Source organism: Balaenoptera ricei, chromosome 9 (genome assembly GCF_028023285.1).
Source record: "Balaenoptera ricei isolate mBalRic1 chromosome 9, mBalRic1.hap2, whole genome shotgun sequence".
Lineage (NCBI taxonomy): Eukaryota > Metazoa > Chordata > Mammalia > Artiodactyla > Balaenopteridae > Balaenoptera > Balaenoptera ricei.
In genome coordinates this window covers 12557668-12572741 of record NC_082647.1, presented here as the reverse complement: position 1 = coordinate 12572741, position 15074 = coordinate 12557668, and the positions used below count along the sequence as shown (strand labels likewise).

At 49.6% G+C, this 15074-nt stretch overlaps 2 protein-coding genes across 2 annotated transcripts in view; one reads left to right on the top strand and one right to left on the bottom strand.

Moving 5' to 3' along the window:
* LOC132372237 (probable maltase-glucoamylase 2) overlaps positions 1 to 1116 on the top strand; it is a 69012-nt gene extending 67896 nt beyond the window's left edge. Inside the window, 1 exon segment of the mRNA XM_059934393.1 lies at positions 1106 to 1116. Within this exon segment, the coding sequence (XP_059790376.1) occupies positions 1106 to 1116 (11 nt within the window).
* Positions 1117 to 2405: 1289 nt separating this feature from the next.
* On the bottom strand, positions 2406 to 10542 carry LOC132372236 (putative DBH-like monooxygenase protein 2). Its single transcript, XM_059934392.1, is given in 13 exon segments — positions 2406 to 2648; positions 2947 to 3061; positions 3612 to 3742; positions 4864 to 4923; positions 5051 to 5147; positions 5433 to 5524; positions 5844 to 6010; positions 6204 to 6306; positions 6494 to 6661; positions 7500 to 7583; positions 7826 to 7987; positions 9207 to 9353; positions 10255 to 10542. Coding segments are annotated over 13 exon segments (1857 nt in total).
* Positions 10543 to 15074: the final 4532 nt, after the last annotated feature.

The window sequence follows — 15074 nt, the reverse complement described above, 5'->3', positions numbered from 1 at the left end:
AAGCTCATTATAGGGCATATGGGAATTCTTGCGACTTTCCTATAAATTTGAAATTGTAACAAAATATTCTTATTCCTCAGGAAAGACCAGATCCTTGTAAACATTAGCCTGTGGGTCCTCTGGTCATCACAGAAAAAAGTAATGAGGGAATAAATCCTTTATTTACTCTCAACATTTAAGATGGGGTTTTGAGTAGAGGAGGTGAGATGGAAAAAGAGTTACAGTCTCAGAGTCACTCAGAGATGACCTGAACTTAGAGACCACTGAGGGATGAGGAATGAGAGACCCATCAGCCAGAAGGTTCTAGGAGGAAGTTGGGGTCAACCCTTTCCACCTCAACTCTGAGCCGTTCTTTTTGTAGTGTATCATTAGGCTTTCTGGAAACTGCAGTCACAAAACACATAAACTGGAAAAAACACTTGAGGTTATCTGATTCACGCTCCTACCCTGTGTAGGAATGTTTTCAAACATTTCCCCAGCAGTACTGTCTAAGACCCCCATCTAATATATATGCATAATATCAATATAAATGCATCCCTTTTAAATGTAGAAACAAATCATTCTCCATAGGTTGATATAAACATAGTTCCTCTCTGGAGGCAGTCAGCAGCGGGGGAAATGATCCGTGGCACTGGGAAAGACTCAGAGGCGGATGCTGTGAACCCAAGGAGAAAATGGCCAGCCGGGGGCGCATAGAAGCTTCACCTCAGCTCCACAAGGGCGGGGGGTGCTTGTCCATTTCCTGTTCATTTTGGTGGCTTCTGTTCTGACCTAACGTCAAGCTCACAGAGGATGCTCAGTGAATATGTGCATGGCGACTAAATGCTGAGATCAAGAGATGGAGAGGAAAAGAAAATGAAAGAAGGAAGGCTTAATAAGAACCAGAACTTGAAGTGGGTACGGAGGAGAGGAACTGCACAGGGCCATGAGCTATACAAATGGAGCATTAGAAGATTCTGGCTGCAGAACCTTGGAGTAGCTGCCCAGCTGACTTGAATTTGTCAAGACAGACCCGAGAATAAGGCTGTAGCACAGACCGAGGTTTGTCATCAGAAACCCAGCCAGGACGTTCTTATTTTTTTGTCTTTTTGTTTTTACCTAAAAGATCGAGGTTGAAAGAATTTGCTTGGGGGGCTTGGAGTAACACAGATTGGAATAGAAATGTCAGACTTATTTGTTAATTGGGCAAACCAGAGAGAAAAGGTCTCTTTTGATTGTTTAAGTTTCTATCTAGATTCATTTTTATCTGTGTGTTTCTTCATGCTGTAGAATGTAATTTGTGCACTTCAAACTGCTGCCCAAGGGCCTCAACCATGTTTTAAGATTATTACCTAAAGGAGAGCCTTCATTTCCCTTGAATGATGACAACAGAGAAGCCCAGCAGTGAACCCAGATGATCCCTCTGGCTTCGGGTAAGCTGTGTTTTCTTCTTTGCTCGGCCCCTCAAGCAGTGGCAAGGAGTTTACGGAGGCTAGATCCCTGATCTCCAGGGAATTAGGATCCCTCTAAACACCTCGGAATATTCAGGGTAGGGGTCCCTTCCAGAAGTTAGGAACCATGAGCAAGGCAGTTCATGGACTAGCGTGCCCTTGACCTGTTCTCAGTGCCCAAGTCAGCCTACCTGGCCAGTTAGGCTCTTGACACCTGGTGATCTGAGTGTTGAGAAAGTGATACTTGTTGAGTAAATAAAGATCATCTGACAGTGGAGGCACATGTGAGGTAAGCAAGGCCTGCCTTAGATGTTGCATTTTGGGCCACCAGGCCCTCAGATGCCCTCTGGATGCCTTATCCTGAGCCATACAAGAGACCTCCCAGCTGCCTCTCCTGGACCGAAGGCTCAAAGGAAAGAGATGGCAACAGGAAGCGAGTTGAATTCTATTTAATTTGGTGTCTTGAGCTTTGTTCCTTGTAAACAGAGCACCTTCCTTTACTGCAAATCACACATGTGGCTTGCTGCCTCTGCCTCACAGGGAGGGTCGGACAAAAATGTCAGAAGAAAAGAGAAACCGGAGCCCCTCCAGGGCCAGCATGGGCTGAGGAGGGTTTACAGGGCTCCCCCCTGCATTCAAGCCCCCTCCTCCCCACGCGGCGTCCCCTCAATCAAGCTGGGGCACTGGACTGCTCAGAGACCCATTACCTCACCCAGCCTTGAATCTAGATTTTGTTAGAAAATGTGTGGTCCCACCAATGCTTCTAAAGCTTTAAAGGATGGATTGCCGAGCTTCTCATGGGAAAGGCTTTATGGACTCTGTGCCACGCCCAAGCCTGCAGTTTCATGGCTGAAGTCATGAGAAGGGCACAGATGGGGGACTTTGGGGGCCAAAGCAGAGGGGAGTTTCTGTGTTTGGTGCTAAGGGGAAGCCTGAGCAGGGAGGGGCCTGAGTATGTGACATGAGGAGACGGTATCAGGCTCCAGCCCGCAGCGTGGCTAGGAGCCAAGACACGGCCCCCTGACCAAACAAGAGGGCAGTCATGGGGAGGCACCTTGGTGTGGCAGTGCTGGAGCCCGAGAGGGCCATGGGGGCAGCCCTGAAGCCTGCAGGGGTTCTGTCCTGGGGCTCCACTTTGCCTCTGGAGGACTCCAAGCAAGGACCCCGGAGAGCAGGGATGATTTCCGGAATCCAGCCTGTTGTGTTTTCCACTAGCTCCTGCAGGAGAAGGGAGAAAATGGGTGAAGGTGGAAGCATCCCCACCTCCTTTCCTCTCCTAAGACCTTACTCGGTAATCCCCAGTCCTTGCAGCCTCACAGGCTAACTGGGAGACTACCATCCACACCCAGAGCAGTGTCAGCCCTCTTTCTGCTCCCTCAGCTTCTCCTTCTCTGACCCAGCGTTCCTGCCATTGTCATTCATACCCCTCATTCTTCTCTTTTCCGGCCTCGTCCAGTACCCTCCCACACCCCTCCATCCCTAACCCCGGGAGCATGGTGTCTCCTGGGACACTTACGTCAATGGTCTTTATTATCACCGTCTGCTGGGCCTCCTTGCACGCCTTCTCAGCCTTTTTGATGTTCTCCGGGGTCCACTCCACCTTGTTCGTGGCCATCATGCCCTCCATGGAGCTGTCATGGGCAGGAAGAGCAGACACTAGTTGAGGGTTGACTGAAAGCTTTGACAAAATGTGTATAAAGTAGCCTCACTTTTGTTAGCATGAGCTCCATGTTGGCATAAACCATAAGGAATGTCTTACAACTCAATGGCACAACCGTGAGCTTGGCAGAAGGAGAAATATCATCAGAGCTCAGAGAAGAGAATTTTTAAAAGTGAAAAAGAGAAAGTTCTGACTCTTTAAAGAAGTGTTTCTTAATCTGGGGGCCATGAAGTCCAAGAAGGTTGATAGGGTGACTTCAGGGAAACTATAAATGTCCTGAAATTATATGTGAAATAGGATGTGTCTGCAAAGATGTGCATTTTTCTTGGAAAGGAGTTTCAGCGCTTTCATCAGAGTCTCAGGGAGGCCCCTTAGTCCCAAGTAATTAAGGGTCACTACTTGAAAGTAAACAGTCTTTGAATCAGGTAGTGCATGAGAAAAAGGCAGACAAATACTTGGTACACAAGTGATCTAACTTCTAGAGGTCACTCTTGAGGGTCTTATCTTCCAGGATGACTCACTCTGATGCCTCCTCCCCCAGCTCATGGGCCACGTAGATGATGTCAGGGTACCCCATGCAGCTGGAGATGTTGTTTCGGGGATAGTAGAAGAGAAAGATGAGGTACATCTCATTAACGGTGCTGGGCCCACCCTGGAGAAGAAGAGAGAGAGAGAGAGAGAGGGAGAGATGGAGAGACAGAGATACACAGGCATGCAGAGAGAGGAGAACAAGGTAGGCAGAAACTAGATTAGGTGATCATTCTACCAATGAGACTGTTTTCCTCTTCCCTTAACCTTGAGCCAGCTCACTAATTGTTATTTACTACTTCTCACCACACTTGCTTTCTCCTCCTGTGTTTCTAATTGGTGGACAATTATTGATATTATTTCCAAAGAAATATCCCATGTATCTTCCCCATCCTCTACATTTCCATTGCTATTGCCCTGGTTTGAGAAAAGATGGTTGAGAAGATGAGATAAGATACCGAGTTTCCCGAAAAAGCCACTCCCTTTGAGCTTCCCTGGAATTCCCCATCTCTACATGCCAAAAGCAGGACCCACTCAAATATGTCACATGTTCAGTTCACTGTAATAGGACCTGATGATTTTTTCCCCCTGTGAATTCCCCTAGTGCATTTTCCCCATTCTTCTCTTACGGTGTATTTTACTTTCTAACTTGTGTTGTAATCATTTGTATGGCTGTATTTTCTTCCTTGGAAGCATGCAATCCATTTTGAATCCTACAGGCACTGAGCCATTCCTGACACACAAAATATGGGCTCCTTGTGACCATAATAATAATAATAGCTAACTCTGACAATCTACAAAAAGTCGGGCAATGATCTAGATGTTTTAGGCATGTTAATCAACTCTCCCCCAAATCTTATGAGACAGATAGTATTAATTCTTTTAAGAATTAGGAAACTGAGACACAAGGAATCTGAATAATTTGTCTAAGGTTATAAAGTTATTAATGATCATGTTGACATTCAGACCCAGGCAATCAGGCCCAGAGTCCATGCTCTTAGACACTATCACATGCTTTCCTTTCATAATCTTAGTGGGTCATTGACAGAGAAAACGGGAATCCTTGTACCCATCTTACAGTCATGGGGATGCGAGAGCATGAAGCCCCATGTGCCTGGGTAATACCATTGGAGAAAGAAAGGGGCTTCAGCTGGAATAATCTGAGTCACGTGATAGCCAAGGCCAGGGATGGGGCTCTATTCTGAGGCTACCGTCATTGACCACGATGGGGAGAGAGGTACTTACAAAAGTCAAGGAGTCGCGGTCCAGCGTCTGGTAGTGACACTCTACCAGCAATTCATCTCCCTGTGCAGAGTGAAACAAAGGCTCAAAGTAAGACACAGAGGGACTGGTACAGTCCTCTTGGCTAACAGTAGTGAGTGCTGACCCTGCCTTCCCCTGACGCCAGCCATGCCTCCCCCCAGGCTCCCACCGGCTTGATGGCCACTCAAGAAGGTAAATCTCGAGTCTCCTGCAGATTGAAGTCGTAGGAATCATCTTTACAGATTGTTTGGAGTTGTGTTCCATTTCTGGAAGGGGACAAGGGGAGGGGACAGGAATAAGGAGAGGATGAAGCAGGGAGGGGGTCTATCAACAAAGAAGCAGCGTGTGCGGTCATTCTGTGGGCACAGATTGCCCGTAAAATGAAAAAGCTCCTCCCTCCACTGTCATATTCCTGTCATCACTACTCTAGGGATAGTTCTAGCTTCTCCGACTCCCAACTGAGCATAACGTCATGCCGCAGAATAAATAATTATTGCTAACATTTATTTCCAAATACAGAAGGGAGAGCTTCCAATCCGTGTCTTCCTTACCTGTATTGCACAGCCTGCAGAGTGCGGCCAGCCAAGTGGGTGTGGAGCAGGTAGCCGCAGACCTGGATGTCAGGCACCGGGGCCCCGTTCATCTGTGGCAGGGAGGAGACCACCTGGCTTGTTAGGAACTCTCGTCTGGCCCCGCTCCTCGGTTTCCTCCTTTCATATCTGACACCTTCGTCTTATGACTGAGACACACCCCTTTAGTCCCTACTGGACCTCCTGGCCCCTCTTCCTGCCCCACAGCCCTGCCTCCTGGCTCCCCTGCCCCATTCAGGTGAGCGATTTTCCTGAGCACCGGGCAGTGGTCATTCTCCAAGTCTGGGGCCCAAGCTGTGCCTGGTGGGTCACACCAGATTTGCGATGGGGAACCGGGAAGATCAGGGGAGGAGGGGTGCCTCCCAGCTTCACCTCTTCAAACTTCTCCGTCTTACACAGCCCGTAGGACGTGAAGGACTCGGCGCCCGGGGGTATGAAGTGGATGGGGAAAGTGAAGAAGCCCAGCTGCAGGACACCCATGTCATATTTGCACAGCTGCGCCGTGAGGTACACTCGAATCCCCGAGGAGTCGTACACACCTGGTGCAGGAAGGACCAATCACAGGATGCAGGAGACCGTGTCGCACGGTGGGGAGAAAGAGGCCCTGGGAAAGCGGGGCGGGGGGGGGGGGGCGCTGCAAGCAAAAGGAGTAGGTGTGCATCCCCTTCCCGACACCTAGAGGACCCGGCCAGCCTCACCCGCTGCTCTCCCGTAAATGCTCTAGGTGCTCACCAGGAAGGCTGTGGAAATTGCTGTAGTGAATCTCCAGTCGGACCCACTGGGGGTCCAAAGGCATCCCAATAGAGATACCCACGTCACCTGGAAACTGGCAACTCTGTTGGATGGAGGGTGATTTGGCGGCAAGAATGGCTGGGAAGTAGGTGCAGGGACCCGGGCCCGCCCTTGTCTTTTGACCCTCGTCCCAGACCTCCCGTTTCGCCACCTTCCATCAATCCAGCAATCCCAGTTGCCCAACCACACGTGTCCCCTTAGCCGCCGATTTCTCTCACCACACGACTCACTGTGCCCCCGACAGCCCAGCCCACGATGACCTGCGAGCAGAGGGAGAAGGCGGGGTGGGCCCCGTAGCAGTCGCTGATGCCCTTGGGGAGAGCACTGGCCTTGCCGCAGGCGTACCCCACGATGTGGTGCACCATCGTCTCCTTGTGATGGACCAACTTGGGCTCAAACTGGGCGGGGGATGCAGGACAGAGTGTGGTCAAGATCTTCTGGGCCATGTCCTTATCCCCCCTATTCCTTTTCCCCAAATAAAACTATGCCCAGTCCCCACTTCTCTCTCTTTCTCTTTCTCTTCCGTTTCCTCTGTTTTTTTCCTTCCCCAACCTATCATTTCCCCTGCACTCAGTCTGACTCCTCTCTCAGCCCTCACCCTTTTAAAATCCCTTCCTGAAACCACAACACACTTGATCCAGCCGGGAACATCCCAAGACTTTCTACTTCCCCTTAAGAACCTCTTCAGTTCTCTATATTTGAGCATGTAATCATGCCTTGTTGGATTCACTCTCTAAAGAAAACAATGGCCACACATTTGCCACTCATCGTAAGGTCATACTTTTATTTATTTGATCAAAATTGAAATCACTCAAATGTGAAGTCAGGTGACCGATTTGAGTTTCCTCTAGCCAGACTTTCCCGACTTGACAGCCTTTGGCTGCGTTTCCCCAGCCTGCACCTCCTCCTGGGCTAAGAGAACACAATTCTGGGCCCAGGGCAGGACTTATACTTTGTTCTTTGCAAACACTTATTAACCAATGACCGTCATCAAAATCGCTGCTGCACTGTGGGGCGGTGGGGTGTGAATAAAACAGTGCTGGGAGCTATAGTTCTGGGCTCAGGAAGTCATGAAACTGCCACCTCCACCAAACCTGGCCTGGCCCCCATGTTCTCCTGACCACCTCCCTCCTGCATCCTCCCAGAAGTTTTCTGAACACCATCTCTTCAGAGTGAACCATGCCCACTGCCTATCTCAACCACCTTGACAATGTCCTGCCATCTGTTTCATGGTACCTTGTAGATATGGTGCTTCTTGCTAACGATGGGGAGAGGGAGGAAGGTGCAGGCATACGTGGTGTCATCCTCTGGGATGAGGAACTGGAGCAGGACACACAGAGGCTGAGCAGGTGGTAGGGAGGCTCCCAGAGAAGCAGGGGAAGGGACAGGTCGGGGAAGGGCGGCCACTTGAGGGCCAGTTTGACCATCCTCGGGGGACCGAGGGGAGTCAGAGGAACCTCAGTTCCAGGAACGTACTGAATATTGGGTGCAAGAGGAAGGTCTGGATTGAGAGGAAGATGGGCAGTGGCTGGAGGCGGCTGGGTGGGGAGGAGGGGTCTTACATCAGTGATCTCCAAGTCATGGATGATGGTGTCCTCGGGGACATCGAGATCATCGGGGTGGACAATTTGGAGCAGGAGGATGGACTTCACAAAAGTACACTCCCAATCCAGCTTCAGAGTGGCATCTGGGCCGTAGGCGGCAAGCACCCTCACAGTGTCACTCTGGGGGTGTCAAGGGCATCGAGGTGCTGCAGCCCCTGAGCAGCACTTTGCACACATCCACACCCAACCACCGACACAAGCCACTTGCTCACATCGACACAGTGGAACTTATAGGGACGGAGTAAAGGGACAAAGTAGGTGATTAAATAGTTAATCCCACAAGGGGATTGTAAGTAAAGAAAAAAGTATGGCGGACCCCTGTGAGTTAATGATTACTCAAGAAAGCAGGTTTCTTAACCACAAAACCAAGCAGGCTTGCTTAGCAACAAAACCATGCCACAGAAGCATGAGACATGCCCCAAAACAATAAAACAATGGTGACATGAGACCCACATCCTGCCCAGTGAGCTCAGTAAGTTAATGACCCCTAGGACATGCTCTCTGCACACATAAAAAACAATAATTTATTGAAAGGTGACATTTCAAAGTGAAAGACCCTCACTGTACTGAGACCTGAAATAATTTTTCCATAGTGCCATGACAGTCCTGGCTTGATCATGTTGGGACAAGAAAACTCCCCTGCCCAACCTGGAGGAGGAGCTGATGATGGAAGCTTGTGTCTACTCAAGAATGAGGAAGAAGTTGGTCTTCTCCCCCTCCCCACTTCTCCTTTGATTGTAAAACTGTAGACCACTAAGTTCTCTGGGGCGGCACCCTCTCGCCCACCTGATGGAAGCCTCACAAGCTTCCTATTCTAATAAGTCACTTCTTATCTATCACTTTGCCTCTGCCTGAATTCTTTCTGCACTCAGACGTAAAGAACCAGAGCTCCTTGGAGCCCCCCAAAACGCCACCTAGGGGTTTCAGAAAGGAGAACGCTTCAGACTGGGGGTCAGAACTAGTCAGGTTCCAGTTCTGCCTAGAGGCTGACTTGCTGGAGATGTTGAGTAAGTCACACCCCCTCTCATGTCCCCTCTCTGAGCCTGTGTCCACATCTGGTTCATGACACTGAAGTTCAAGGAGATCAGACAATGTTCTTCAGGAGGGGACACTAGGGAGGGTGGCATGGGGCTGAGTCAGTGGGAGGCCACCTGTAGAGGGCTGGTGGAATCAGAGGCGGCAGGATTGGGGCCGTGCCTGGGAAGGCTGAGAGAGACGAGGTCCCTGGAACCGAGACTGGCTGCCTGACAGGCACGGCCATTCCAGATTGGGGGTGACTTCACCTCCTAGAAGGAGAGGCTGCTTATGAGCAAATGCTCCTCTCTCCTCCCTCTTTTACCGTGATGTCTTGGTCATGAGGGTCACAGGAGCGGAAGGGCCTGGAGAAGCGCATGGTGGTATAGACGGCGTCTTCTGTCAGTGCCAGCAGCTCCGCGTCCTGGCTCCCGTCCTCCTCCAGAGCGTCTTCGTCCACCAGGTGCTCATCCTGGGGTCCAGGGAAGGTCAAGCGGTAAGAACCAGCAGCCCTAAGTGGTCACGGATTCCGAGTAGTCTGGGTCCATTTAGCCCCCCTAACGTACCAAATTAGCAGAACCCAGGTCTGTATTATTTATTATAATTTGCTCCTAGGACAGAGCATGGCATTGAGGGGGGATTCGTGGGGAAGAGGGATGGACGGTGTCTGATGGAGTTTAACCACTTGACCTTGCTTTATTTCTCCCATTTCAAATCTCATCTCCATAAATCCTAATATTCCTATATCCCTAAGTCTTAAAAGCTCACTTATTCTCTGACCTGTCTATGCTATTCCTCTTCTCATGGGGCTCTTAACATGGACACCTCGCCATATAAATGAAGTTCAGATTGAGTGAGACTGGGAGACGGGTGAGCTGCGTCTTCATCTGTAAAATGGGGTAAGAAACCTCATGGTGATGCTGTGAGGTTTAATGTGCAAAGAATTTGGACCAATGCCTGCTTAACCAAAAATGAGTAACAATTTTAAGCTATTATTGTTGCAGGTGCTGATGTTGTTATTAGATTATTTTATGCTGTGGTGTATTTGAGCCTAAAGGTAACTGAAGATGAGGACTGTGCACCAAACAGCTTTGACTCTCCCCCCAGTGACCTGCACCGAGATCGTGGTCCAGGACTCGCTCTCTTTCAGTCCAATGACTCCATTCCCTCGGCAACTTAGAGACATGCAGTCTGGAAGGCCTAGCTTCAAACTCTCCAATGGACCATTTCTGTAGGGAGAGGTCAGCCATCAGTTGGTGCTCTGGGCCTGTGCCTGGATGTGTTTGGAAAATGCGGATCCTTCCAGGACTCAGAGCCACCTTCCACCCAGCAAGCGACCCTCACGCTTGGGAGGGAGTCACCCTCACACTCACCGAGAAATAGACATTGCCGTCCGGCGAGACTCCTCCAACAACCAGATCGCTTCCCACTCTGGTGTAGCGATTTGTGATACCCAAGCCCACCCAGCCAGCTGTCCGGACCTGGAGCTCAAAAGTGATGATCTCAGCCTCAAGGTCAAAGTCCCAGTGCAGGAAAATGACATTAGAAGGATCTAGGAACGTGGAATAACGCAGACGCGATGTGGGGCCCAGGTGGTTGCCTTGAGAGGAGGTCGGCAGGACCGTAAGTAGAAGAAGCCGAAAGAGAAGGGCACAGGCCATGGCTCGTGGGGTCTGAAGCATCTCTCCTTAGATGGACACTCAAGAAGTACAGACTGACATGCATCTCTGCCTGTGCCAGGCACCGTGCCACGGGGGAAGGACAGACTGGGGCTCTTCTGATCTGATTATCTCTGGGTTCAGAGTGGTGCCACTTACATAACTTGGAGGCGTAAGGTGCCCAGAGAAGGTTGCCCTTGCCCTGGAGTAGGGACCTGGCATGAAATTCTGGGGAATGAATCACTCAGTCTCCTCCATGCTGACCCAATACCAGTGTCCTACCCATAGGGACCCTGCAGAATCAAGGAGGTTTTGTTTCTCTCTGCCTCTCCCTCTGTTTCTCTCTCTTCCTCGTTCCATTCTCTCCCTTTCTGCCCCCACCATCCCTGTATCCTTGGATGTTCTTACTGAGCGCTCTGGCCTCTGGCACATGTCCCTCACCCCAACTTCTTATGGGCATTTTCTATTTTGTCTCTATATAGAAGTGATGCCCAGACAGGGAGTGGGGGTGGGGCTCCAAGCGGCCCTGCCTTCCAGCCTCCCTACGGTGCAGGAGGAGAGGAGGTGTTGGGAGGGGGGAGGAGAAGGCTGTGATCTCCGTCTCCTGGAGGAGTCTTTGCTACTAATCCCTGGAAGGACATGTTGAGGTGAAGGAGCCATAATCAGCTTTCCAGATGGGCACATCTGGGGCAGCTTCGAGTTTCTGCACATCGCTGGGGAGGGGCAAAGAGGAGGAGGAGGAGGTGGGGAAGGAGAGGGAGAAAATGGGGAATAAATGTGAATTTGCCTTTGGGATGCTCTGCACTTTGCCCTTCCTCCCACAAATTGCCATTTGGAGAAGTCACATTCGGGGACCCTCCACTGGAGTCTTGGCCCACTTCCCTGCTGGCAAGCTCTTTGGTACGAGGCAAACAGTAGAAACGCAGAGGAATATTAAAATGTCAGAACACCAGAGTGAAAAGGAACTTTAGATCCACTTGATTTTCCAAAAATTCCAGTCCACTTAATTTTTTGATGAGGAAGTGGGAACATCAGGGAGTAACATGTGTAGTGCCTGAACCCCCATCCCGTTGGTGGCAGAGCTAACTGCGAGACCATAGGGGCCCTGCCCCCAGGATGGTGCTCTTTCCATTATTTCCTTAGGTCACAGACACCCATAAGACACTCAGCCTCCTGGAGGCATCTCTACCATGGCTTGTCCCGGTGGAGGGAGCTGGTGTCATTTGCTGGCTGCTCCTTAGGGAGGGGACCAAAGTCTCTAATCCTAGAGTTCTTTCTTCCAGTGTGAGTGACAGAGCTGATAATCATTTGACCCTCAGTGTTCTTCCTCCATCAGACAACGGAGAGGATCTGAAAAATTAACAAGGATACATGCCTCGAGGGCCTCCTCCGTCACAGAATCCGGACCACACATCTCCACACAGGAATCCAGCTTAAGTGAGGGTGGGAAGAAGCTGGCACCTCTGTTTACGCCTCCATTCAGGCCGCGCCTATTCTTCTCATTACCTGTGGAGCCCATCAAAGCTGGTAAGGATCCAGCTGAGGTTGTTTGCAGCTGCTGTGAGCACCTGAGTAGTAACTGGGGCGCGGTGGGGAGAAAACACCGTTCCCAAGAGGGCAAGCATACTGCCCACCTCTCAGCAGGCAGAGCAGGTAGGGAGCTAAGCAGCCACCTGGAAGGAAGAGGCTTACTTTGGCCCAGGATGGGAGCCTGGCCAAGGCCAGAGGAGGACCCTGAGGAGGCACCGACCTTGAGGAACCGGAGCCGGGGAGGAGATAACAGGGGTGTCAGAGACACTCTGATCCCAGTCGCACTTGGGGATTAAGACAAATGCAGAAGGGGGCCGGGAGATAGGACTGCCAGCCCTGTAAACCAAGATGGGCCCAGGATCCGTTTTCCTGCAATCCGCTCACCGGCCAGAGTGCTGGCCTAGGGGAGGACCAGTGACCACCACAGCTCAGGGAATCTCTTCTCCTGGGTCCTGTCTGTGTGGCTTTCCATGGGGCTTTTGTCGACTTTTTCTCCTTTTCTTCCCCAGTTATGGCTTTCTCCTCTCTCCCAGCCCCCTTTCCTTTCATCATCCAAATCCCAGAGTTGACTCTCTCGGCAGCAAACCTCAGGATTAAGTGCACGAGGCTTGTGAGGAGACACCATCTCGGCGTGTCCTTTGGTCTGGTGTTCAAGAGGTGTGATTTGGGCAATGCTTCACAGAGCTCATCTCTCTCCCTCTCTGGAGTGACAGATGCGGCTGGGAATAGGTAAGGGGGCGAAAGACAAGAGTGACTCAACACATGAGATCAGAGCAGAGGTTACCTGAGGGGAAGGGGACACGGGGGTGGGTGAAACGGGTGAAGGGGGTCAACTGCACGGTGATGGATGGTAACCATACTTGTGGTGGAGATCGCTTTGCATTGTGTACAGGTGTTGAATTATAATGCTGTACACCTGAAACTTACGTACAAAAAAATCAGATTCCCGCCTCCCCCCAAAAAAGGGAATCAGCACATGTTACTTAGAAGGTAGTGCAATTGACATTTTGTGCACATTTAGATTATGCAAATTTGAAAGTGTGATATAGAAAATATTAATGAAGTTACACACGGAATTGTACATAATGAAAATCTGTATTTTTAAAAAATCAGGAACCGCACGGTTTCAAAGCTAGCGAGCCAAGTGAATTGTAAACTGTATTATGCCATCACCAAATGCCATCAGTGACTGTTATGTTTTGCCAGACTCATATGAACTGTATTGTTGCATGTATTAAAACTCCAGCAGATTAGAAAAAATAGTGACTCTGGGAGGCACAGACCCCCAGGATGCCAGGCCGCTGCTGGGCCCCAACATACAGACTCTCTCAGAAGATGGGTCTGTGGCCTCTCCCTGCTCTAATTCCCTTCTCCATTTATTGAGTGTCCTGACACCAACTTGAATGTTGTGCAGCCTCAGGTCCTGAAAGAGTAAAGTTTGGTTGCTAGACCCCTCTGTGTCTCCATAGTTCTGTGTATAAAATGCTGAGGTTGTAGCCACGGTAGGTGTGGGTCTTTTAAATCTCATTTCCCACATCATTGGTTACCAAAACACGAGGCCTCTCATCAAAAAGTTATGAGAACTTGTGATTTGAATCTCAGTTGATTACTAAGTGATAGGAGATTAAAGACCAATAAAAGCCACTATAATTATGTTTTTATCGGAAGTTTACAATTGCAATAATAGAGGTCAACTCATTAAGCGATTAGTCTCTGCCAAGTTTTATCCTCAGAAGTGTTCATGTATGAATCCACTTACTCCTATGAAATGGCTTTCATTATTATCTTCATCTTACAGAGGAAGAAACTGAAGTCCAAGTTCACACTGCCAGGAAGTGACAGCACTGTGAGTTGCTGGGAAAATACAATTAAAAACAAAATCCCCTCCCAACTCAGAGAATCTCTCCACAAAGGTAGAAGAGAAAGAAAACAGTTTTATTATTGAATAATCATTAAGTCAGAATGTGATACACATCACAAGCATTTTGTTAAGAGATTGCAGAGACAAAAAGAAATTTCGGCCTATCATACAGGCCAGCAGATCAAAACCACTACACACGTGTTCTCAAGATAAGCAATAACTAGTCCTCAAATGAGAGGACTCGACAGGACCTTTTGTTAATCCACAGTTCATGCTGAAGTCACTTGGTAATTGGGCTGTCTATCTGTGTTTGCGAATTGGCTTTACCAAAGGAGAAATAAACATGTTATATCTTTATGATGAAATCATTTTGCAACTCGGTGCCAGCCATCTGCTTTAGACTAAGTTAAGCTCATCTTCCTTGATGTTTATATTCTGAAGAGGTGGTTGCAGGTCCTTGAGAAAGATATTCCTGGGTCTTAATGCTGGCAAGAGGTGATTTAGCTTTTAAGAAGAGTGTATGCATTTCAAAGAGACAGAGAAAGAACTTACAAGTTTTCTAAAGTAAATTCTCTAAGAAAATGGAGGGGAGGGAAGTCTCTCCCCTTATTTTCAACAGGAGAACTGAGCCTCTTCCGTTTGGTTTGTATTTGCTTTTACAGAGGAAAACACAGGTCACTGGAGATGAGTGTCCATTGCCGACCGCCCAACACTGACCCGCAGCAGCCTCTATGCCTATGAGAAGATTTCTGTTCAATCTGCAAGTGTGGCTTCGTTGCAATGAGGTATTTTATTTCCTTGCAAAAATTTGAGGCACGGATTCAGCTTGGAATCTCTGCAAGGCAGCTGAGACGGTGCAGGGCCAGGTACCTTCACTAAGGCCCCCGGTGAGCCTGGGGGCTGTGTACGAGTGTGAGTGCGTGTTGGCGTGCCGAAACAGGAAACTCCAGTTTGAGGTTTGAGCCTCAGTGAGAAGATGAGATAAGATACTGAGTTTCCTGGAAAAGCCACTCCCTTTTGAGTGTCGGGCCCAGAGAGTCTCAGACACTAATCGCCACCTTACAGGCCAGGATCGGCTCTCCTGCCTAGGCTGTCCCTGTCCCACGGCCCCCCCGTCCCACTGCCCTGCTGGAGAGGCCCGGGA